This window comes from Podarcis vaucheri (genome assembly GCF_965113315.1).
Source record: "Podarcis vaucheri genome assembly, chromosome: 12".
Taxonomy (NCBI): Eukaryota; Metazoa; Chordata; class Lepidosauria; order Squamata; family Lacertidae; genus Podarcis; species Podarcis vaucheri.
Window position 1 is genome coordinate 54,468,079 of NC_138750.1, and position 24,169 is coordinate 54,492,247.

At 47.3% G+C, this 24,169-nt stretch overlaps 1 protein-coding gene across 2 annotated transcripts in view; it reads left to right on the plus strand.

Moving 5' to 3' along the window:
* Window positions 1–3,500: 3,500 nt before the first annotated feature.
* The window catches only part of ACVR2B (activin A receptor type 2B), a 137,637-nt gene continuing 116,968 nt past the window's right edge, over window positions 3,501–24,169 (plus strand). Inside the window, exon 1 of one of the 2 annotated variants that reach the window (XM_082192479.1) lies at window positions 3,501–4,625. In XM_082192479.1, coding sequence (XP_082048605.1) covers window positions 4,574–4,625 — 52 coding nt within the window. In that variant the 5' untranslated portion in view covers window positions 3,501–4,573. Of the gene's footprint in view, window positions 4,626–19,505; window positions 19,965–24,169 lie in introns of those variants that run through there. The other variant, XM_082192478.1, reaches the window with a different exon arrangement.

Consider the following 24,169-nt stretch of genomic DNA (forward strand, 5'->3'; position numbering starts at 1 on the left):
TGCCTTGACGCAGGCAGCAGCCTATGTTCAAGGTATATAATACCCAAGTCCAAACATGTGAGAATCTCACAAACACCTCTCCCTCTCTGAGGCAAGAAATATACAACCATGATAAATTAAACAATTTGCTGCCCTTTTCTGACATTCAGCATCAAGTGCTAGAGGTGTTTGCCTCACTCAGCCATCCCACACCCCTTCTCTTTACATCAGCACCACTGCATTAAAATCAGCCAAGTGCTCTCTGCTTGCAGAAAGACCCCTTCAATGGCTGTTCCACAACTGTGGACCTCTTTTCTTCCCCAACAGGCACCATACCCCGAACCTAGACCAGGACAGCCTAACCTCTTGTGCCAAGTGAGCTGCAAGAGTCCTTCAACACAGAACCCACTGTCTTGTCGTGAGGGGGAGGGAGGAAGGCCAAAATCTGATGGTCCCCCACCACTGCCTTCCCAAAGCCAGCTAAGAGAGGGTCCTGGAGCTCTCTCACCTCATGGGAACTGGGACTGGGAAAGTGCTAACTAGGCTTTGAGGAGGGAGGACTCTAGGACAGGGGTCAACAACCTAAGGCCCATGGGCCGGAAGCGACCCATGGAGGTCGTTTGCCTGGCCCACAAGCCTGCCCACTCGTGTGCTGCGCTAAACCGGCGCTGCACGGCATGGGGACTTGCTTCCGCAGCGCCAGAAATTGTGTCTGCACATGCACAGACACCGGAAATTGCGGGCACACATGCTCACAAGATCTGGGCCACAGTGGGATCTCTGTGGGACCGATCAGGCCCGGTCAAGATAAACCTTGCTGACCCAGACTGCTCTAGGACCTTTTCAGAGCCCTCACACCTCCTTCCCCAAGTCCAGCACCTTGCTTACTTGGCTTCAGGAAGGCAGAGCGAGGGCTGCAGGGTGTGTGTGTGTGTCAAATGTTGCTTAGGTCCACAAAAAAGGGCTTGAGGGCCACATGTTGCCCTCAGGCCGTGCATTGGACCACCCTGACCTAGATGCTTTCTGGAAGAGCCTTCAGACTTTGAATTTGAGCTGGGCATCCTTCAAGAGCCAGGGTGAAGCAGGCAAACACGGAATCGTTCTAAATTCAACTGGACGTTTTGTTTCTGTTCCATGCTTCGTTTTATTTAATTGCTGCTACTGACTTCGTGCCCTTGAGAAGAGTGGAGCTACAGAGGGGCAAGCTGCATGTTGTACACAGATGCTTGTGTTAAAGGAGGCACGACTTTTTAAAACAAGAAAACAGCCTCAGGAAGATAAGAAGGTAGGAAGGTTCCTGCGGACCAGTGGACCATCTACTCCAGCACCCTGTTCCCACAGTGGCCAACCGGATGGCTGTGGGAAACCAGCAAGCTAGCAGAACTATTCTCTCCTCCCATTTGCAGTTACTGGTATTAAGAGGCAGGCTTCCTCAGACTGTGGGGACACAGCATAGCTATCATAACTGGTGGCCACTGATGGATAGCCTTATCTTCCGTGCATTTGCCTAATCCTCTTTCAAAGCCATCAGACTTGGTGGTCGCCACTGGCTCTTGCTGGAAAGAATTCCAAAGTTTAACTATTTGCTGTCCTTTCTTTTGCCCATCTCAAATCTTGCAGACATTCAAGCTTCATTGGATTGCCCCCGTGTTGTAGTAGTACAGTGGTACCTCAGGTTAAGTACTTAATTCATTCCGGAGGTCCGTTCTTAACCTGAAACTGTTCTTAACCTGAAGCACCACTTTAGCTAATGGGGCCTTCAGCTGCTGCTCCACCGCTGCACGATTTCTGTTCTCATCCTGAAGCAAAGTTCTTAACCTGAAGCACTATTTCTGGGTTAGTGGAGTCTGTAACCTGAAGCGTATGTAACCTGAGGTACCACTGTATTGGAGAGGGCCGAAAACATATCTCTGTCTAATTTCCTCACACCATGCATAATTTTTATACACCTCTTATCATTTTTTTGTTTTTCTAAGCAAAGTTGCTCCTTCCCTATCGATCCAGCTGCATTTTCTTTCTATGGGGCACCAGATGCCTGTTTCTAAGGATAGGCATGCATCTCGGATGAAATGGAGCTGGAATAAACAGTCTGGAGCTGGAAAAACGGTCTGGCAGGGAAGGGTGAAGTACCATCCGCTAGAAACTCCCTCCTTCCAGGGCAACGTTTTATTTTATTTTTGAAGCCGGAGCTTCATTATATATGTTCGCCAGGTCAAATGTAATTTGCCTGTTACTAAATGGCACAGAACTTCAGCTTAAGGGCAGTAGTGGAAATGAGCTTTCTGATAAAGAGGAGAGCTTACCAAAAGAAAAATCACCTGGTTTCTGAACAAAAAAATAGATGATTTTTTTTCGCACATACCCTGCGAAGGCTAACGATGAGGAAATAGATGCCCTTGGGTTGCATGCTTGAACATACACGATTGGAAAGGATGGTCGTTTCTAGGTTTCCCAGAATGCATTATCAAAAGCCTCCGGGGCATATCTCTCCCTCAGCTCCCTGCGTTCATTAATACAGTCCACACCCTGCCTTATCAATGCCAAAGCTCCTGCAGATTAAATCATCCGGCCTGCACCCAATTTACGCTCAATTTAGCATTCTGTCAGGGGCCAGTACAGGGGCCTCCACCAGGAGCGTGCCAGGGAATATTCAGGATTTGGGTTCGCACATGACATTTTGAGACCAGGGTGGCCTCTCATGAGGTCAACTCCAAGCAATTCTTACAAAGCGCACCATGATTCCAAACGTCCAAGCGTGCGCGCAACAACAAACGCGTGCCAGCACTCGTGTGACCGACACTCGAGTCAGGTGCTCCTCGCCGGCCTTCGCTTCCGAGGGTCGTTCTGGCCTCGCAGGGGCAAATCCCGCACTTGCTTGTCTTCGTAACGTGGGAATCGGTTACCTGAAGACCGAGTCGCGCGCAGGAGAGGGGGGAAACACGCTTGCTCGAGCTTCGCGCGCTGCCTGACAGCCGGTCTCCTCCCTTGCCTCCCCTCCCGAGCCCTGCCCCCTCGGTGCGCCTTGACAAACAGGCGCCCTCCCCCAGTCATCGGCTAAGCATCCTCCAAGACCCTTCCTTGGTCCCGCCTCTCTCTCCCCCCCCCACGATTCCCTCCCCTTCTCTCTCTTTGTATCAAACATCCGGGTTTCCCCTAACTGGCTCCTTGTGTGTGTGCGTGTGCGCGCGTGTCTGTGTACATATGCATACTGTATACCTAGATCCATCTCTCAAAATTCTCATCATATATATATTAATATATATATATGTGCACACAAACACTCCCCCGCCCACCATCTCCTCTCCAATTCAGATCCCCCCCCCATTGCAGAAGCCATTTTGGAATCGACTCAGGGTTTTGTTTTGTTTTCTGCGCGCAGGGAGGGAGGGAAGGGGTAATGTATATATGCTGCGCGCGCGCGAGTGTGTGAGTGCGCGCGCGCGCACCGGCGGGCGGGAGCGCGCCTCTGTACATGGCAACTGCAGCGCCAGCCTCCTCTCTCCCCCCACCTCCTCCTCCTCCTGCTGCTCCGGCTGTGGCGCGCGCGCTGCCAGCCCCCTTCCCCGAGCGCCAAAGCCAACGAGCGATGCCTCAGAGCGGACCTCGCTACCCGCCAGTCCTCAGCGCCCCTAGCAGAAGCGGCGGTGCCAGCAGAAGCGGCGGCGGCTCTCCTCCTCCTCCTCGCTCTCTCGGCACCACCGACAACCCCAGCCCCGCCACAGCCGGCTCCTGCGCTCTCCCTCCGTCTCCCCGCGCGGCAGCGGAGTCTCTCTTTCGCTCGGCGGCTCCCCATTGCAAAGTTTGCTCCGGCGTCGCCTCTTCTTCTGCCGCCTCCTCGCTCTTTCCCTCGGAGAGCGGCGGCCGGACTTGGGCTGTGCGCTCTCGTCTCTCTCGCGCGCTCTTGCGCCTGGGCGAGGGGAGATTCCTTTGAATTGCCTTCTTTCGAAAACAAAAAGAGAGGAGGGCAATTCCGCGGAGGAGAGGGGGGGTCTCTCTCGGTCTCTCTCTCCTGTTCATGTCGTGCCCCCTCCCCCGCCTTGGATGTCTTCTCGGCCCCCCTGCTGGTACTGCTGAAAAAAAGGCCGGCCAGGGCTTCTTGGGGAGAGGTCGCCGAGGGAAGCTTTGCGCGCCTGCCTGGCTCTCCGAGCAGCGCCACAACCGCCACCCCACCGAAGAAACTCTTGGCCAGCTTGATTTCGGGGTTGGCCCTGGTGGGGGTCGCCTGTAGCCCTGCGCCCCCCAACCGGACAGGAGCAGAAGCCACCTGTCTGGAGGATTTTCTCTCGTTTTGAATCATCTCTCTCTCTCCCGGACTTTGGATACGTTGTTGGAAACTGTGAAGGATTTAATCTCCGGTGTCGTTGTGTTGTTGTTTTTTTTAAATTATTGTCGTTCTTAAGAAGGAGCCTTTTCTATTTTTATTTTTTTTTAAAAAAGCCTATATCTTATATCTATCTATTTTTAAAGAAAAGATCCCGTCTTTCTCTCCCTCCTCCCGGTATCCCGTTGGTTTCTTCTCCTCGCCCCTCGTTTTACGCGCTCCCTCCTCCTTGCTGAGGAGGAGTAAACAATAGCCACGAGGAGAAAAAGGAATATGATGGTTTCGTGGTTAACTTTCGCCTTCCTGTGGGGGACTTTCTGCACACGTAAGTAACGAAAAAGTTTGGGGTGGGCATTTCGATTTTGTCCCTAGCCCCCCTTTAAAAAAATTAAAAGGCTTGCAAACATTAATGGCGTTAAAAAGAACAATTACACAGGAGGCGTTTATTTTTTAAAAACACATGAAGTGGGGGAAACATAAGAGTTAATCGTGTTAGTTTTGGTTTTTTTAAAGGGGAAAGAACGACAAAACTTTGCATTTGGTGGCAATCGTGTGGTGTTTTGGTGGTCCCCCCCCTTGCTTTCTAGTCTCCTTCCTTTCTCTCGCCGCGTGTTTTAATTGCAAGTCGCGAAGGAGGGGGCTTTTGCTCAGCTTGATATTGATCAGAAAGGTGGATAATTATTATTATCATTTTTTAAAAGGGTGCTTGCCGAAATGCTCGGTGTCTGGAGGCGTGCATTTGGAAACAAAGATAATAGTTGACATCAGTTGGAAAAGGAGGCATTTGGGGCGGAGAATAAAACGTGCCGAGTTTTCCCTTCGCCTCGGGTGCCATGTGTGTGTTTTCACCCCGGGGAAATATCTTTCTGCGGGGTGAAAACACACACGACACTCCAGGCCTTGGATTTTTACTATTTCTCTATAGTCTTGTGGTCTTTCCCCCTTTTTTGATTTTAAACTTGATCCCTTGAAAGCCTGTTTCCCACTCCTCTTGTTTCGGAAGTTCCCTTGGGGTAGATTTTACACATACTGTGCAACTTTGCTTTTTAAAAGGCGCCTTTGAATAGTGTGCTTTAACAGGTTTTAAAGGCTGCCCACGTTTAAATCCAAACCCCTTTCTCACCTGGCTCTTCGTGAAATGTTGTGATTCCTCAAGGTTTCGGGGGTTGCCTTTTTGCAAAGATGGTTCACATTATTCTTGCTGTGATTGTGTTAGTTTATTGCAAAAAGGGGTGATCCTCCTTTTTAAACTAATTGTAAAACACCAGGAGGTAAGTTAATTGAATTTTGGAGAGGGTGGGGACGAGGGAACATATTGTCCCGCCCCTCTCGTGCTTGCCCCCTTTGTGATACTTTAAACTTTCGCTTTAGCGTGGTAGCCGCTTTTTATTATTATTTAAACCCTGCCTACTACTAGCATGCCACGATGAAAGTTACAAATGTAAACAATCGGAGGGGAAGCGAGGAGAGGCTTGGCCAGGCCTCCCCCCCTAACTCAAAGTGACCGTCCCAAAGGAATTTATTTATATTGCTTTGAGCTTGGCTCCGGGCTTTTTCTTTTCTTAAATTCTCTTGCTTTTGTTGGGTGCATGTGTGTGCGCGCAACTTCATTTACATTCGTGCCAGCCTGAGCGTTGTCTGGCTTCTTAATTACTTTTTTACACTCCCCCCACCGTGGTGGTGGTGGGGGGGGAGGTGAGGTGGCGAGAGCTCGGTTTAAATAAGGGGACGGGAATGTGTATTGTAGTCCGGAGCAATGGATGTTTCGCAGCCCAGGGCTGCAACTTTTGTGCCAGACCCTCTCTCTTGTTATGGAAATGCAACCTTATTGTTGCCACCACATTGATCCGCAGTAAATCTGCTTTTCTCTTCCCGCCTCCCATCCTCAGCCTTTCCTCTCCTGGACGAGGGAGGAGGAGGAGGAGATGGTGGTGGGTTTCGAGGTGGCGAGGGAGGGAGGAGGGGGTTGCGCCCTTTCTTCCCTTTCTCTCCTTCCTCGCGATCTGCTTGCCGGAGCCATGGCTGGCTCCTCGCCTTGCTTTTGTTGTTCCTCCTTGTTTTGATGGCTTTTAGGAGGTGGGGGGAGGGGTCTGGAGAGAGAGAGAGAGAGAGAGAGAAAATCTCGCCCCTGATTTTTATTTTTTCGTGGGGGGGGGGTGGGGGCCTGGCTCTGTGAAGAAACGTGGACGGGCGATCGCCGTCCCCACCGACGAAAACGCAGCGCGCGCGCGCACAAGAACCCGCACCAATCTCGTGGCCACGGAATAATAACAGGCGCTGACGTAACTGCCCGGCCCCATAGCAAGCAGCGTGGCGTGGAGGGATGGATTTGTATCTTTTAAAGCAGCAGTAGCAGCAGCAGCGGCAGCAGCTCGCGTCCCCCTCTCCAGCCCTGCTTTCCCACACTAGCAAGCTTCCTCCGCCCGCCCCATTCTTGCCAGCGCCAGGAAAAGGGGGCTAATTCGCACATCACGCGTGTGTGGGGTGGGGAGGGACACGTAGCTTTTGCCCCCCAACTTGTTTGCCTGCAGCACCCTCCCTTGCTAGCTTCCCTCCCCCCCCCCGCGGTTCTCTCTTTTTAAGGTTCCTCCTGTGTAGTAACTTGTCACGCTCTACACCAGGCATGGAGAAGAGCAGGCATATTATTATTTTTTTGGCTTGCTTTGGGTGTATTGTATAATAAAGATCATAGCAGCAGCAGCAGCAGCAAAGGCTCCTGGTTTTAACCCGGGTGTGCTGCAATTGCTGCAGCTGTTGTTCCCCATCTCTCTCTGGTTTTTTTTTACACACCGCGTGCAGCCTGAAAGATGAAGGGGACCGCCTTTCTTAACCTCTTTTGGGGTTGTGTTTAAATCATATCTATGCAAAGTGAGAAAGAGAGAGAGGAGCGAAGAAGCCCGGCATTGGAACAGAACCGTCTCCCTCCCCCTCAACCCCCCCCAATTTTGCATTTAACCATTTTCTCCCTCTTGTTTTCCCAAAGACAATGATTCCCTCTGCCTTTGTGGGTTTGTTTTGGAATGTGCTCTGAAATCCTGGGGAGGGGTTAAAACCAGCAAAGTGGCGGCAGCGGCGGCTGTTCCTTGGATGGTGTTCCTTTGTTCAGGGTACCTATTATATATTCACTGTCACAGGCTTCTCTCTTTCTCCCCGTTTTTGTGTGCTGTATTGTAAACAGTGATAGCTCTTATTTCCTCCCCCCTCCCCCCTGCCTGGCCCACTCCTTCAATCAAACTGAAAGGGGAGAGGGAGGGTGCCTATATATATATATATATATAAATAAATAAAACAACAACAACCCCTGATATGTGGTAGTGATCAAAGCAGCAATGCATTTGTCTAACAGGGTTGTGCATTTGCATAGATCTTTGTCTCCTTGTGTGAAGGGGTTGTAAGTGGTCCTTTTTCCATGGGAGCTCTCTGTGCAGTCAGATATTTCTGGAAGGAGCAGGGTAGCTTTGGACAACAATGCTAGGGATGTGTGCTTGTGTTTCTACTCACGAAATTCAGCCTGCTTGTAACCATACACCGCTCTGCTGGTTGGAAGCAGGGCTTTGTATACAGGGGCAATCTTTAGACGATTTGTTTCTCTCTGCGTGCGTATTTATTTTATTTCCTTCTTAGCTGTAGTCCTGTGTGCTTATTTGCAGATAAGAGGCTTGCGGCTCTACTGCTTTGTTGTTTAAAACATAACCAGGAACAGTACAGTACATCACACTTGCACTCGTAGTAGGATCAAATTGAAAGTTGCCTTTTAGCCTGCAATCCTGTACGTACTTACTTACCTGGGAGTGAGTCCCGTTGACCTCGGCGCTCCAAAACCACTTGGCGGTTTGCTTAGAGGGAAATGCTTTTATTGACTTTTAGGAAGTGTAATTTAAAAGGAAAAAAAGGGAAACATGGGCTTCGTATGTATTGTGAGAATCTTTCCAGGGTGGTCAGTTGAATCGGCGAGTGGGTGAACATCTGTTTTTATGAATGGCCTCAGCTGTCTCTTTTTTAATTAAAAAATATGGTATATGTGTTTTTGATTTGGAACAGGCCTGCCTTCTAGCCCTCCAGAAGAAGCAGTTAATAAAACTAAGCAGAAGCTGTTGGTACTGATGAAAACTCAGTACCAAGATTCTACTGTAGTTTGTCGGAAGATTAGGTGAATGGGGTATTTTTTGCACTGTGAGAAAAGAGTGGGTTATTTAAAAGCAGCTTGACCTCAGCTGCATGTGTGGGGATGGTTTCTAGTAATAACTTGCTACAAATAGTGAAACATGACAGTCTGTCACTTTTTAAAAAGCAGCAGCAGCAGCAAAAACACTGTTGTGTTTTTTTTTTAGTATCTGAAGATATGTTGATGAAAACATTATGTTCATGCCTCGTGTTTTGTTTGCAAATTTCCCTGAAGCCCAAATGTTCAGACATTGTGTTCATCTCCACCTCCCCCCCAATAAAGCCCCATGATATAATACAGTTTGTATAAATAGGAGTTATGTCGTACAGAGCACATATTGCTGAAGTGTTGCAAAACTTAGGGTATATATTTGATAAATATTTCATTACACAGCAATGAATTGAATTCCAAACAGGTAAGTCTACTCTTTTTCCCAGAGCTCTGCATTTATCCTCTTGTGGTTGAAGGAAGGAAGGAGACGTTCTTCATTAGCTTGCTAATTAAACACAATGAAGTGTGGTACCAAGGTTAATGGTGCTGGTCTTTAAAAACACAACACTCCTGAACTAGTGTCCAGGATCCTATTAACAAAAATCTATTGTTAGATATAGATTATGCCACTCTAAATATCAGGACTCTTGACCGGTCACAATGTTTACAGCCGAAGGATGTTTTATGCACACATAACATTAAGGCTGCAATCCTGAGCACATTTGCTAAGCGAGTGAACATGCTTATGGTCATGGTGTAACTTACTCTTAGAGCATGTTCTATACACCTCATGTAAATGAGATGGATTTAGGAAAGATGAAGCATTAATGGAAGGGATGTCTATCAATGAAAGTTAAGCATCATATTTATACTAATCATATATTTAAGATACTTACACACCACTTTTCAGGTGAACCTCACAAAGCATCTTGTTAAAAAAAAAGTTAACGCAATAAGCATTGATTAAAACTAGAAATGGAACAGCAATGACTAGCTACGATGAAAAAAAGCTTTTTTTGAAAGAAGAATAACAGAATTGATTGTAGAGTTGGAAGGGAACACGAGGGTCATCTAGTCCAACCCCCTGCAGTGCAGGAATATTTTGCCCAATGTGGGGCTCAAACCCACGACCCTGGGATTAAGAGTCTCATGCTGTAGCTGTCGTGTACAGGAACCCCCCCATTTACGCGGGGGTTATGTTCCGAGGCACCTTGCGCATTGGTGAAATTGCGTATCATTGAAGCAACCGTTGGAAAAACCCTCAAAATCTATGGAAACCCCAGGAAACCCCTGCTTTGTCGGTTGGTTAGCACCTGAGGAAGATGACGACGCTTTGCATTTAGGTGCTACCTCTTTTAAAAAAATCCTAACTCTAATAAGCCTCCCCCCAGAAAAACCTCAAAAAAGCTCATAAAAATTATGACCCAAAAAAACCCAACCCCTCCAAAAACCCCATTAAAATATTTTAAAAACTATCCATTATCCTGCAAAAGAAACCACCTCTAGAAAACTTGTGTATGTCTTTCCTGGATTCTCCTGCTCCAAAACCACCTCGAAGCTTTTCCAAATTCGAAGACGTTTGCTCTCTCACAACCTCCTTGCTCAAACTCTGTGCAAGTGCTCTTGGGATTTCAATTGCAAAGGCTCATGGGATTGCTAGGCGCTGATTTTGCACCTTTTCTAACCTTTCTGTGCTCTTCTGGAGCTGTTCTGGAGATTTTAAAAATCACTTGCAGATTCAGCTCGAAGCACGTATACTACGTATGTATACAATACACATATGTATATTGAACGCGCATGAAGTGGGGGGCTACCTGTACTGAATCAGACCATTGGTCCATCTAGCTCAATTCTCTAGACTGACTGTCGCCAGCTCTCCAGCTTTTCAGAAGATAACGCTCCCAAGCCCTACCTGGAAATGCTGGGGACTGAACCTGGGACCGTCTGCGTGCAAAGCAGATGCTCTGCCATTGAGCTAAGGCCCTCCCAGTCTGGCTCTCTCCTTCTCTACCCATCATGACAAGATTGTCCTCTGATAGCCCTGTGGGGATTGTGGCAGGAAAAGGCCACCTGAGCTGGAGACAAGATGGTGGAGGTAGATGGTGGGCAGCTCCCTGGGCTGTTCTGACCTGTCTATCTTTCTCCAACCCTCAGGGCAAGATGATTTCTGAGTAGCTCTATGATACCTGTTGGGGGGGGGGGAGGGAAAAGCCAACCCAACCTGAACTTCCATCTAAATGAAACCTCCATGTGCAAAAACAGAATACAGTGGTACCTCGGGTTAAGAGCTTAATTCGTTCTGGAGGTCCATTCTTACCCTGAAACCTCTTACCTTAAGGTACCACTTTAGCTAATGGGGCCTCCCGCTGCCACTACACGATTTCTGTTCTCATCCTGAAGCAAAGTTCTTAACCCGAGGTACTATTTCTGGGTTAGCAGAGTCTGTAACTTGAAGCGTCTGTAACCTGAAGTGTCTAACCCAAGGTACCACTGTACCCCTGACTTTCAGATGCTGGGGACAAACACCATGTTGGGGGGCACCATCTATATGCCCTGCAAGTGAGCTTCCAGAGGGTGTGTGTGTGTGTATACCTGACCACTTCTGGAAACAGAATGCTTCTGTTTTGATCTTGCTACAGAGCTCATATGTCAGCGTTGCTGTGTTTAATTCATCTGCACTTTTAAAAAATATATATATAAAAGTCGAAATCTGTAGCTAGGGGGAAAATGAAACTAGGGCGGCGAGGTAGAACTGAAATTAGCCTAAGTGCAGACCATAAATATGGTTGGAGATTAATAATAAAAAAATTAAATTAAATTAATAATAATAATAACAATAATAAATTAATAATAATGCAAAACACCTAGATGAATATAGTAAAGTGACACGCAGACAGAAGCACCAACAACATTCCAATGCTCAGTGAAAGCAAAATGTCCTAAGCTTAAAAAATGCTTGCATTAGTTCTTCAAAACCTGGGAAAACAGAAATGTTTTCGCCTGGTACCTAAATGATAGCAATGACGTCTCCCAGTAGGACTTCCATAGGCCTGCGGATATGCTCTTGTCCAGGGGTCAGCAACCCTTTTCAGCCGTGGGCCGGTCCTCCGTCCCTCAGACCATGTAGTGGGCTGGACTATATATATATTTTTTGGGGGGGAATGAACAAATTCCTATGCCCCACAAATAACCCAGAGATGCATTTTAAATAAAAGGACACATTCTACTCATGTAAAAACACGCTGATTCCTGGACCGTTCGGGGCCGGATTGAGAAGGCGATTGGGCCGGATCCGGCCCCTGGGTCTTAGGTTGCCTACCCCTGCTCTTCTCCAATGCACCTGATGCACCTCAAATGGTGTAATCATCCAGAGAAGGACCTGGTGAATTGTTATGGAAGAAGGTGGTTCATAAAATATCTGGGTCCTAAACTGTGCAGGGTTTTTAATGAATATCTTAAGCCCTGCATGGGGCTACTGCTGAGTACATGCTTGTGGTTTCCAGGGCTGGGCGATGTTGTGTTTTCAGCATCGTGGTGTATCACCCCAGCGCCTCGTGAGCTGTGGCCAATACAGCTGGCCCCAGCCTGCTGCTCAGCCGGGGGCGGGGGGCAGAAAGGCTCCGTCCCCCAGCTGAGTGAGCCCTAAGTCCCCTGCTACTTGGCTGGAGCAGCAAGGACCTTGGTGGTCCTTGGCCAAGCTCCCTCTGTCTTCGCTGGTGTGGGGGGCAGGTGAGCTACCTTGCCCAGTTGCCCCCCACTCCCTGAAGACGGACCAAGCGGCAGTAGCCAAGCGCACGGAGCCTGCTAGGCTGCCTTCGCCCGTGCGGGTGCGCTGTCTCTTTTCTCCGGTGGGGAGTCACCCTAGGAGGAATGGCGCAGCCCACCCTCCTGGGCAAAGTCCGCAAAGCGCGGGGTGCAAAACCACCCTACCTGCGCCTTGCGGAGGGGGGCTGCTAGCGATCACTGGGCCCGCCAGCAGCATGAAGGAGCCCCTACACCACCTGGCTGCCTTACACCAGGAGGGAGAAAAGGCGGAGGCTGCCAGGCGGGGGCAGGTTGGGGGCTCCGTAAAACTGCTTGGCTGAGGTGAGGGCAGCAGCACGCTCCTCAGCCAAGCAGTTTAAAGAAGCAGAGGAAGGAACGAGCTTACCGATTCAGCTTGCCAGGGCAGAGTGCAATGGCGGTTTCACCAGTGATGCACCGCTGAGTGAAGCTGTCATCGCAGTCTGCCCCCACATACTGGTCCTGAGCGATTTATCGCCAAGGCACAGTGCCGGCATAGGCAAACTCGGCCCTCCAGATGTTTTGGGACTACAAGTCCCATCATACCTAGCTAACAGGACCAGTGGTCAGGGATGATGGGAGTTGTAGTCCGAAAAACATCTGGAGGGCTGAGTTTGCCTATGCCTGGCATAGTGCTTTCATTCAGTGATGAGAAGCTCTCTCTCCCACACTTTTAAAAATGAAAATCTGTTTACTTCTACTGCTCTCATGCGTTTTGACAAGTTTACCTCCCTTTCTCTCCCTATCGCTTTCTCCTTTCGATAGTGAAAAGGAAAACCCTCTTGCCGGTTTTACATTGTTAGGTGTGTAGCACCACAACGCGCAAGCTCCATGCCCTCTCACTCTCTCCAGATAAACATTTAATGGAAATTTCCTCTATTGCTGTGTTATATTTAGAACTCTTATCTTGCTCCATCCTAAAAAGGTCAGGGCTAGAAGCATATACTGTACATTGTAACACACTGGCTGCATTTGCACATAAAACTGAGCCATGGTTTCTTCAGCGAACAGTATTGCAGATGATCAAGCAAGCCGTGGCTTGTTTCTCCAATGCTTGATTTCTGCCCCACAGCCCACAAAGCTGTTCTTGCCTTGTGCCTCTGCCTTAGGAGAGTATCTGAGGTGGGTTGGCCAAGTAAACCATGGTTAAGCAAGGCTTTTGGGTTTGGGCAGAACACCAGGCCATAGTTAAAGCAAGCCACGTTTCGTAAGCCAACAAACCATGGCTTCACATCATGGTGAAAACAAACCACAGTCTACTGGGCAGGGTTCAGATGTTCAGCAAATCATGCTTTGGCTATAAATCCCGTTATGTGTGAATCAGACCCCACACACAAATGGGGGGGGGAGTGCAGTAGCAAGGGGTACAAACAGATACCTGTTTACTGAGATGTGATTCCCATTGAGCTCAATGGGACGTGCTCACAGGATTGGCTGGTGGAGAATTGTAGTCCAAGAGCCCTATAAGTTTGATCAGCACAACTTGCCAAGAGCGGATAATAAGTTCTACTCAAGTGTGTCACAGTATCAACAACAAAAGGGTCCCGGGACACATTAAAGACTTATGGATATATGCTCTATGGCAAGGTGTTGGCTTGGGAAGTGAGCGCTTTGCTTCATTGTCTAGTGTTCAGGGATATTATTTTTGTAGGGTCTATGCATGTACAGGCCTTGGACAACCCACAATATCTTAACAGGCAAAACTCTTGCTGGACCTTCGGGTTTTAATGATATTTATTTAAACAAATCCATTGATCTTTCAGTTTGTTTAACTTCAGAAACCGCCTCTTTAAGAATTGTGCAACAATTCACACATTGGCAAAGAGGCAGCTGTTGGCTGGTGTGTATGTGTGTTTTCAAAATCCTCATTGTGAAGTGGATTTTGTTTGGGAGAGTCTGTTCTTGCCTTTGTTTGCTCATTTAGCTGAACGAGTTGGTGTTCTGAGTCCTTGGTCAGCTGCACAGAACAGTGTGAGCATCATTTGAAGCACATTTTGCTCCTCAAAGAATTCTGGGCCCTGTAGTTTTTTAAGGGTTGCTGGGAATCACAAGGGGTAAGCAATGCCCAGAATTCATTGAGGGGGTAAAAATGACATTTGAATATGCTTTCAAGGTTTAGTTGATATATGATATGCAGCAGTCATTAAGAGCTGTTTCAGCTCAGTAAGAGCTGGTTGAATTTATTTATTAAAATTTATATGCTTTCTTCTTTCAAAGAGCTCAAGATAGTGTCCATGATTCATTCTACCACCACCTCTCTCATCCATGCACACATACAGTTTTATCTTCACTACAACCCTGTTAGTTTGATTAGGCAGGCAGATAGTGGCTGGACCAACATTACTCAGTGTGGTCCATGCCTGAATTTGAACCTGGGTCTCCCCAGTCCTAGTCCAACACACTATATAACAACTGCACCACACCTTTGTTCTCAAGTTTTGCCAAACCTCCTGCTAATCCAAATGGTCTACTTGCATAAATGTGAGCTCTCTGCCTCTCTTCCATGAATTGCAAAAACGTAAGTTGATCTCCCCTCGCCCCCAATAAAAGATCTGGTTCGAAGTTGCTCTGATTTTACACAGCTCAAATGGAATAGACCAGTTGCGCACAGTTTCTTGCAAAAATCAGCCCTGCTACTTAACTGGAACTAAGTCCTGAATGTGCAATTGTTTTCAGGACATGCGTACTGTTAACTCAGCCTGGTACTTTTCTGTTGTCTGGAGTTTTTAATGGGGCATTTTCCTTGCTAAATTTGTGACTCCTCCATATTTTTGGAATGTTCTATGATGGGATTAAGCCCCTGTGTCCTTTTGAGCTTTGCCGGAATAGTTTATTATGCCACCTCAAATAACAGTAGCATATGATCATGTGCAGATAGCAAGGTTATGTTAAGATACTCCCTATTACCATTTGTACAAATTCCACCTTTGTGTGTGTGTGTGTGTGTGTGTGTGTGTGTGTGATATTGACTCTCTTCTCTGGTGACAAATGGCAGGAAGAGGAGGAAAGATTGGAAACACATGTGGTGTGTTCCTGCTTTGCAAATGCTAGAGCGGTGAATACGGTAATAACATCCAGATTTGTTGTAAACCGTAATCCTATATAATAATTGCTCTTGTAACAAGAGTTAAAGGCTTGCAGCGGTTGAAATCCTGATCCATTTAGGCCAGAGAGTTTGTGAATGAGCTTAATATATACACTAATAATAAGTGGGAAGTTCAGGCAGTGAATCTGGGCAGGTGCCATGAATTTAGTGTGAGAGGGAGGGAATCTCAGACTGCAATCCTGTACATACTCTCACCTGTCACTAAGTCCCATTGAATTCACTGGGACTTCTTTCCGAATAGACTCAGAGAAGCATAGGGTTTTGCACCATTCGGCTCACAAGTTCTCATGTGTGCCTTTCCTGGGATCTCCCTGAACCTGCAGTTTATTCCTTGAGAAACACAATTCTCAGCAGAGTTAGATTTTGTTTTCTTCTCAGGAAGAGGCTGGGCAGCAGCAATGAGCTGGAGATTCCTTCTTAAAATAACCTTGCTATGTGCACATGATCATACGCTCCTGTTGTTTGAGGTGGCATAATAAACTATTCCGGCAAAGCTCAGAGCGACTCAGCGGCTTATTCAGGAGCAGCCTTATTCAGGAACAGCCCACGTGCTTAAGAAACTGTCCCTCTTCTTCCTGTACAGTAGACGCTTGGGTTGCGAACATGATCCGTGCGGGAGACACGTTCTCAACCTGCAACGTTCGCAACCCGCAGCGCCACATCTATGCACAGGTGGGTTGACGCTTCTGTGCATGTGCAAAGTGCGATTTAGCACTTCTGCGCATGCGTGACCACCAAAACCCGGAAGTGACCTGTTCCGGTACTTCCTGGTTTTGGCGGGTCCGTAACCTTAAAAAACACAACCTGAAGTGTCTGTAACCCAAGGTATGACTGTATCTCCATTGGTTATGAAGCAGAAGGTAGCTTCTCGCATGCCGCGTTTGAAATTTGTCAGGTGCATTTTGCGACCAAGTGAAGATAGATGCCTGGGCACCAAGGTTGCACCTGACATCTCTGCCATCTGGAGTTGAATGCCTGGGAAATCCTTGGATCTTGGCTGTTTTCACACACCGGCAACACATCCTGCAGTATTCTATCTGTTATATTTTATCTGCACAATCAGAATGAATGTCAGAAACCAAAAAGTTGTATTGGAAAAACGCGACTTTTGAGCCACCTGGCTCCCCAAATGGCAACTGGGCATTCAGTTTTGGCGACTGTAACCCTGGTTTAAGGAGTCGTATGGTGCCTAGTTTATATATCTGAGTTTCCAGCACTGCTGACATGTAAATTGCATTTTGTTTGGCTTTGTGTTGTTTTTTTAAACTTACTGTTGGAACTTCCCCTCTTCCTGCTCCCAGTTCTCTTAGTTTCAGAATCCTCAATGGGTTCTAGGCAAAGTTGCATGCAGATAGAGAGGCTAGAACTTCTGTAGAGCCACCTTGTTATGAGCCAGATCAAAAGTGCATCCAGCCATGCTTACCAGCTTAGCAAGGGCTTGGGGGAAATGCCCAACTCTGCAATACTTTTCTGCATAAGGAGCCAGGGCCTTTCTGTGCCGAGTGTGTATTTTTGCACTGGAGCTGTGCCACTGCATGCTTGTCTCAAGCACAGGTATTATTTATTAATGGCATTACTTCTAACACTCAGAAATGACTCTGAAGGAGGAATGTATTTTTGCACCTTTGTGCAAAGTAATATTTAATCATTTCCTGGCTTGACAGCGGTAGTGTGCTCTCCCACTGCGAGTGGGAATTGATTCTCCAGAGAGGATAACTGTACGAAAGACAGCTTAAACTCAAGTGTATTGTCTCAACTGGCAGCAGCTCTACAAAGTTTTCCCTAGTCATCTTATCTGGAATCCATTGCAGGTTTCTTTTTGCCTACGCAGCACGCACAGTGGTACCTCAGGTTAAGTACTTAATTCGTTCCGGAGGTCCGTTCTTAACCTGAAACTGTTCTTAACCTGAAGCACCACTTTAGCTAATGGGGCCTCCTGCTGCCGCCGCGCCGCCGGAGCCCGATTTCTGTTCTCATCCTGAATCAAAGTTCTTAACCTGAAGCACTATTTCTGGGTTAGCGGAGTCTGTAACCTGAAGCGTATGTAACCCGAGGTACCACTGTATAGCTTCACACTGACTATACAGAGAATGTAAACATAAACAAACAACCAAAAGAATTATTATTATTATTTTCCTTGTTGCCTTTTTAGTAACAAAGAGCCAAAACATTGTTGCAAAAATGGCATGCAATTTTTTCATCTGTGCTTAAATGTACCCTGCACTGCCCCATTCCACAGCAGAGATATCTCACTGAGCAATATAATGCAGATCTCAATTGTGGTTGCACATTATATGATGTATAAAGGTTGTAGCCACACTTTTTTACCCTGGCCTTGCCTATTCTTGTGAATGAATTTTAAAAACTCTTTTTTTAAAAACACAAACCTGAATTTTTAAAGGCGTCGCAACCTGCCCTACAGACGAAGGGCAGGCAATAAATTTATCCATAATCGTAATTGATCTGTTTTTAATGTTCCGTTAAAAAAGGTAGGAGAGGCTCTCTTCCTTTCTTTTTTATTGGAAGGCTCACATCGCTTATGAAACTGCAAACTGTATCTCTTAAATTATGTGTTCTTGCAGTTGTAGCTTCTTCCTAGAGCACATGTATTTTCTGTGTGTACGGATGTTGTTATGAAATGATAACAAGTGCCTTCTGATCTGCGGAGGAGAAGGGGGTGGTTTTTTTTGCGCAGAACTTCTGACAATGGGCTCTTCAGCTTTGCTTCTCACCCCCAGCTCCGCTTGCTGCCAATATTGCCTTTTTGATAATTAGGACAGCGACGCCCTGTGTGGAGAAGGAGGAGGATCTCAAGGCGCTTCTCGAATAGAGAAACAGGATACGGCATTATTAAAGTTGCAAAGATGCCACGGTATTGGTGTCAGATACAGGTTGCCACCTTTGAGTATTCTGTAATCAAATATGCAAAGCGTTTGCTACATTGCCACCCCTCCCATCCGCACTCCCTGTTTTTGGAGAGAACAGTACAGTGGTACCTCGGGTTAAGAACTTAATTTGTTCTGGAGGTCTGCTCTTAACCTGAAGCTGTCCTTAACCTGAAGCACCACATTAGCTAATGGGGCCTCCTCCTGCTGCACGAGTTCTGTTCTCATCCTGAAGCAAAGTTCTTAACCCGAGGTAATATTTCTGAGTTAGCGGAGTCTGTAACCTGAAGCATATGTAACCCAAGGTACCACTGTACAGTGGCCGCTCAGGTTACAAACTTGATCCGTGCGGGAGGCACGTTCGCAACCCACAGCTCCGCGTCTGTGTACGCGCGGGTTGCGATCCGGCTCTTCTGCACATGCGCAAAGCGTGACTTAGCACTTTTGCGCATGCGCGAGCACCGAAACCCGGAAGTAACCTGTTCCGGTACTTCCGGGTTCGGCACGGTGCGCAACCCGAAAACACACAACCCGAAGCGTCTGTAACCCGAGGTATGACTGTACTACCGTACTCCCTTTCAAAGCAGTTGCAAAAATTGTCGAGGTAAAGTTTGAGCACTAGTTAGGAAGTGCCGAACCCATGAGCATTGAACACGGTCACCAAAATTCACAATTGCAATCGAAAGAACATAGCAGCAAGTCTGACTCAGGAGGGGGGGGGGAATTCTTTCAAAAAGTACTTATTTTATTTACTACCTTGATATATCGCCTTTTCCTCCCGAGGAGCTCAAGGTGATGTATGTGGTTCTCGCCCACCCTCTCGTTTTAACCCCACAACCACCCTGTGAGGTAAGCTCGGCTGAGAGATGGTCACCCAGTGAGCTTCATGGCTGAGTGGAGATTTGAACCCTGGGCTCCCAAGGTCATGGTCCAGCAGTCTTAACTATGATTCTGGCATAAAGGAATCATGTCCTTCAGCGCTCTAACAGATGGTTATCCTTGCAGATAAACTTCCAAGGTTGCTGCTTTGCGTGCAAAAGAAGAAAAACAGTACAATATGCAACCTTTTAATGCACACAATTGCAGTGACTCAGCCCTAAAAGGAATATTTTACCAGGGACATATTTTATTGAACCATAGAATTGATCTCAGGGTTGTGCGTTCGGGTCCCATATTGGGCAAAATATTCCTCCGTCACAGAGGGTTGAACTATATGACTCCCTTCTACCTCTGCGATTCTATGATCCTATATGCTTACTCTTCCTGGCCAACTTTGTAGCAGGGGCTGCCATTACCCAGGAAAGAGAACTTAGGTTTACGGTAGATAATTTATACGGAAATGTTAATTCACTTTGCGGAGGCAGGGAGAAGACACTGGGCTTTATTAGGAACAAAACAGGGCGCTGTATCAAATAACAAGGCATTAAAACAAATGCAGTAAACTGGAAGTTAATTCAGCCGGCAGTTAAAACACGAAAAGGCAGCATGAAACCACCAGCCAAATACCAAGCGAAGGAACAAAACAAATTTTCAAGGATAGGGCCTTGTCCACTTCCTGGGGGAGGGACTTCAACGGTGCGGGACGGCCAATGAGAAGGCCCCGTTGCTGGCACTTACCAATCCAGCGATCCTTGTTGTGAAGCCTCCCAAGGCCATTTCCAAAACCTTCCAAGGTTGTTATGAGCGTGGGCGGCCTTTCAGGTAACTTTCTCCCACAGCATTTCTGCTTTAAAGGTCAGCATTGTTATTTCAATATTGCAAATGGTGGGGCTTATGTTGAAGGCTAATGGCTCTGCTCAGCAAACACCTGTTTGTTTCTTTATCAGAGTCCACCACGTGATGCACCCCCCACCCCAAGTAGCAAAGGGAAAACAAAAAAGCTGGAAAGATATGAATCACTATTTTTTTTTTATAAAAAAAACCCACACACGTTGGGTGCTGGTGAGGTGTGCATTATGGATTTTCCAGCTCGCATGTGTAGTAAATTTACAGTAAAAGCTCATCTATGTGGCTGCAGTTTCAAAACTCAGCAGTTTTGACATTCGTTTCAGGATTACGACTTTGCTCAGAATGGGTGGCAGATCGATTGGGATCTGCTGGTACCTCTCCAGATGATTTGCTGTAGATACACCAGGATTCTGGCCCCTAATTGCTTAACAATATCAGCAACAACAAAAAGGAGACTTTCTCTTTCCTAGAATTTGGCTGCTGAAACAAAGCTTGGGTGGAAAACAGGAGCAGATTTTGAGTCCAAGGACTCAGGGCTCTGTTCTTCACTGGAAACAAATTCATTTGCTCAGAGGAACTCTTTTATTTCTAAACCACTATTTTTTTCACTTGGGTCTGAGAGGCAGATTTTGGATTTTTTTTTTCCCATTAGCAAAATACTAAGTACAACCTGCAAGCGTGAGGTTTGTTCACCCCCGCTGTAAACAGAACAGTAGTCATGTTTCACCCAGCTCAAATTGGATTAAAGGGTGATAAGGATACACCTGTATTCATTCAGACCCGGTTTCAAAACAACAACAACAACACACCACAGGGTGAAAGTGGTTTCCTTTGATGCATGTGGTGCAGCCGTCAAGAGTGACCAGGAGGGACCAGGGTTCAAATCCCACACTTAGCCCATGAAACTCACTGGGTGACCGTGCTGTCAGCCTCACCTACCTCACAGGGTTGTTGTGAAGATGAATTAAGGAGGAGGAGAAACATGCACACCCCACCCTGAGCTCATTGGAAGGGAGGTGGGGACATAAATGCAATGGATGGATGGATGGATGGATGGATGGAATATTCAGATTTGAGAGGATGCTCCCCTCCCCCCAGCCGCCAACACGGTAGGCAGTTTGTGTCCTGCAGATTATGAAACTTCTCTCCCCTCAACCAAATGCACACCGTTGGTAATCCCATTGTGTTTTACTTTGTTCCCCCTCCTCTGTCAGCAGAAGGGCTCCAGTTGTTCTGGCAAATGGATCGTAGGGCATTATTTATTTACCGTACTTTGAATGTTTGCACCCTGCTGTCCCAACTATCAAAAGACCAGCTCACAAAAAATGTACAAGAACAACTGAAACATGTTTGAAGCACCAGGGGGGTGTTTAAAACAACAACAACGACGTCCAGGGCAAACTTGGCCTCACAGCCTCTGCCTCTTCTCCTGTTTCTCTCTTTCCTTATATAATAATAATATATAATAATAATAATTTATTACTTATACCCCGCCCATTTGGCTGGGTTTCCCCAGCCACTCTGGGCAGCTTCCAACAAGAGATTAAAAATACATTAAAACATCAAAATAAAAAAATTCCTTCCAGTAGCACCTTAAAGACCAACTAAGTTAGTTCTTGGTATGAGCTTTCGTGTGCATGCAGACTTCTTCAGATACACTGAAGCAGAAGTTGTCAGATCCTTCTATATAGTGAGAAGGTGGGGAGGGGTATTACTCAGAAGGGTGGTGGGAATGGGAGATTGGCAGATAGCTGAGATGAGCCTGTTGACGACTCTTAACGACTGCAATAGGTCCTACAGGAAAAGGCAGGGGGTGAGAAGGTGAAAAATGGCTTATTAAAACATCAGTCATTACAAACTTCCCTAAACAGGGCTGCCTTCAGATGTTTTCTAAACGTCAGATCACTGTTTATTTCTTTGACATCTGATGGGAGGGCGTTCCACAGGGCGGGCGCCACCACCGAGAAGGCCCTCTGCCCGGTTCCCTGTAACCTCACTTCTCACAGTGAGGGAACCGCCAGAAGGCCCTCGACACTGGACCTCAGTGTCTGGGCAGAACGATGGGGGTGGAGATGCTCCTTCAGGTATACTGGGCTGAGGCCATTTAGGGCTTTCAAGGTCAGCACCAACACTTCGAATTGTGCTCAGAAATGTACCTACGCTCCATAGACATAGCAAACCCAGAAGTATGAGTTCCTAAAGCCGTGGGCCGTAGAGGCTGGTGCATGTGGGCAAATGGGGGGGGGAGCACTGCTCCACCAACCTCAGCCAGCCCCCACCTGCCTGCCAGCTTCCTTACAACCAGTCCTGGCAGGGATGGCACTGCCTGCCAATTTCTCCTTATTATCAGGGTTGCCCCTGAATTACTTGGTTTTGCCTCTCACCTGTTCTGGCTCCACCTGTCACTGATTCTGCTTACAGTGGGTCTCTGGCTTCCAGCCTACAAGTCCAGATAGGCACCAGCCACTGCTGGTCTTATGCAGAACCAGAAAAACCTCAGACACCTAGTTGCCCAGGCTTTGGAAACACTTCTGTGGTTTCTCAAGAATTCCAAATTAATTTCCTAGCCTATGGCTGCATTACCTTCTGTGTCCCCTTCTTCTGGGGTAACCTAAGATCAAAACCATGCCTGCTCTTAACCTCCATTAAATCAATGTGTCTTTAAAGATCTCTTTGCAGAAGAGTTAAGAGCTCCGGTGTTGTTGATTTAAAAAAACCTCAGAGGGGCGGACTGAGCAATTCAGTTGTTCAGGTTTCTTTCGGAGGGGGTCAGAAAGCAAAGGTGTCTCAAGTTGCAGTTAATTGCAGACACTGGACAGTGTTCTGCTTTAGTAAAATCTGAGCCTGAAATGGATTAGCTATGTCTCTCGTACACACCAGTCTATGTAAAAAAAAAAAAAAAAATGCTTTTTTGGGTGGGGTGGGGTGGGGGGGAGGAATGAAGGGCAGGGACTGGAATGCCTCCTCTTCCCAAACCATGAATTCTTGCAGCCGAGACGACACATGTTCTCAAGTCAATATGCCAGTATTTTTGATTGCTCACACATCTGTTTGGCAGCACCCAGCAGTTCTTGAAACTTTCCAAAAACATCTTGCGGTTGCTTGGTAATAACAATAATCTGCTATAATATACTAATTGTACCCTTCCCTCCCCGCTCTCCTCACTTTTTGACATTTCCCTTTTTTTGGTTGAAAACAGCAATCATGCAGAAATACAGTTTGGTTGGGTGTAGGAGTTCCATTTGCGATTTTAAGACGGCAATTCCATTTATTTAAGTTCACCTTTCCTTCTCTAATGCAACACAAAGGTTCCCAAGGTGCTTTCGGATCCGGGTATGGTGGGTATATACTTATGAACATATGGCCTTTGGGGAAGGACTGTAACTGAGTGGCGGAGAAACTGTACATGCAGAAGGTTCCAGGTTTGACCCAGCTGAAATTCAAGAGAGACGCTTCCAGTCACTGTAGTTTTGAGATAAATGCACCATTGGTTTGACTCAATGTAAGGCAGCTTTCTGTATGAATGAGGCCATTGGTCGGCCTAGCGCAATCTGGTCAGCTCCTCAGCAGAAGAGCTTATTCATTGCATTTAAATTCCACGTTTTCCTCCAAGGAGCGCATGGTTCACCCCACTCCTCGGTTAACCCCTACAACAACCCTGTGAGGTACGTTATGAGGCTGCGACTGGGCCTACCTAGGTCACCCACTGAGCTTCATGACTGAGTGCGGATTTGAACCCTGATCGCCCAGGTCCTAGTCTCACGCTCTTAACCACTACACCACACTGGCTTCCAAGAGTTCATCTGGCTTCCATAGAGTTCATCTACGGGGCAACTCTAAAAATCAAGTACAGTGGTGCCCCGCAAGACGAACGCCTCGCGAGACGAAAAACTCGCAAAACGAAAGTTTTTTCGTTTTCGAGTTGCCTCGCAAGATGAATTTCCCTATGGGCTTGCTTCGCAAAACGAAGCTTGCCCCGCAAGCTCCGGGGACAGCGGGAAGCGCAGCGCGTCTTCCCCGCTGTCCCCGGACCTCTTTTGAAGCAAGGGGCGGCGGGGAGAAGCGATCTCCCCGCAGCCCCTTGCTTCAAAAGAGGGGACAGAGCGGCGCTTCCCCTCTGTCCCCGGACGGTCTCCATAGGAACGCATTGATTGATTTTCAATGCATTCCTATGGGAAACCGTGCTTCGCAAGACGAAAAACTCGCAAGAA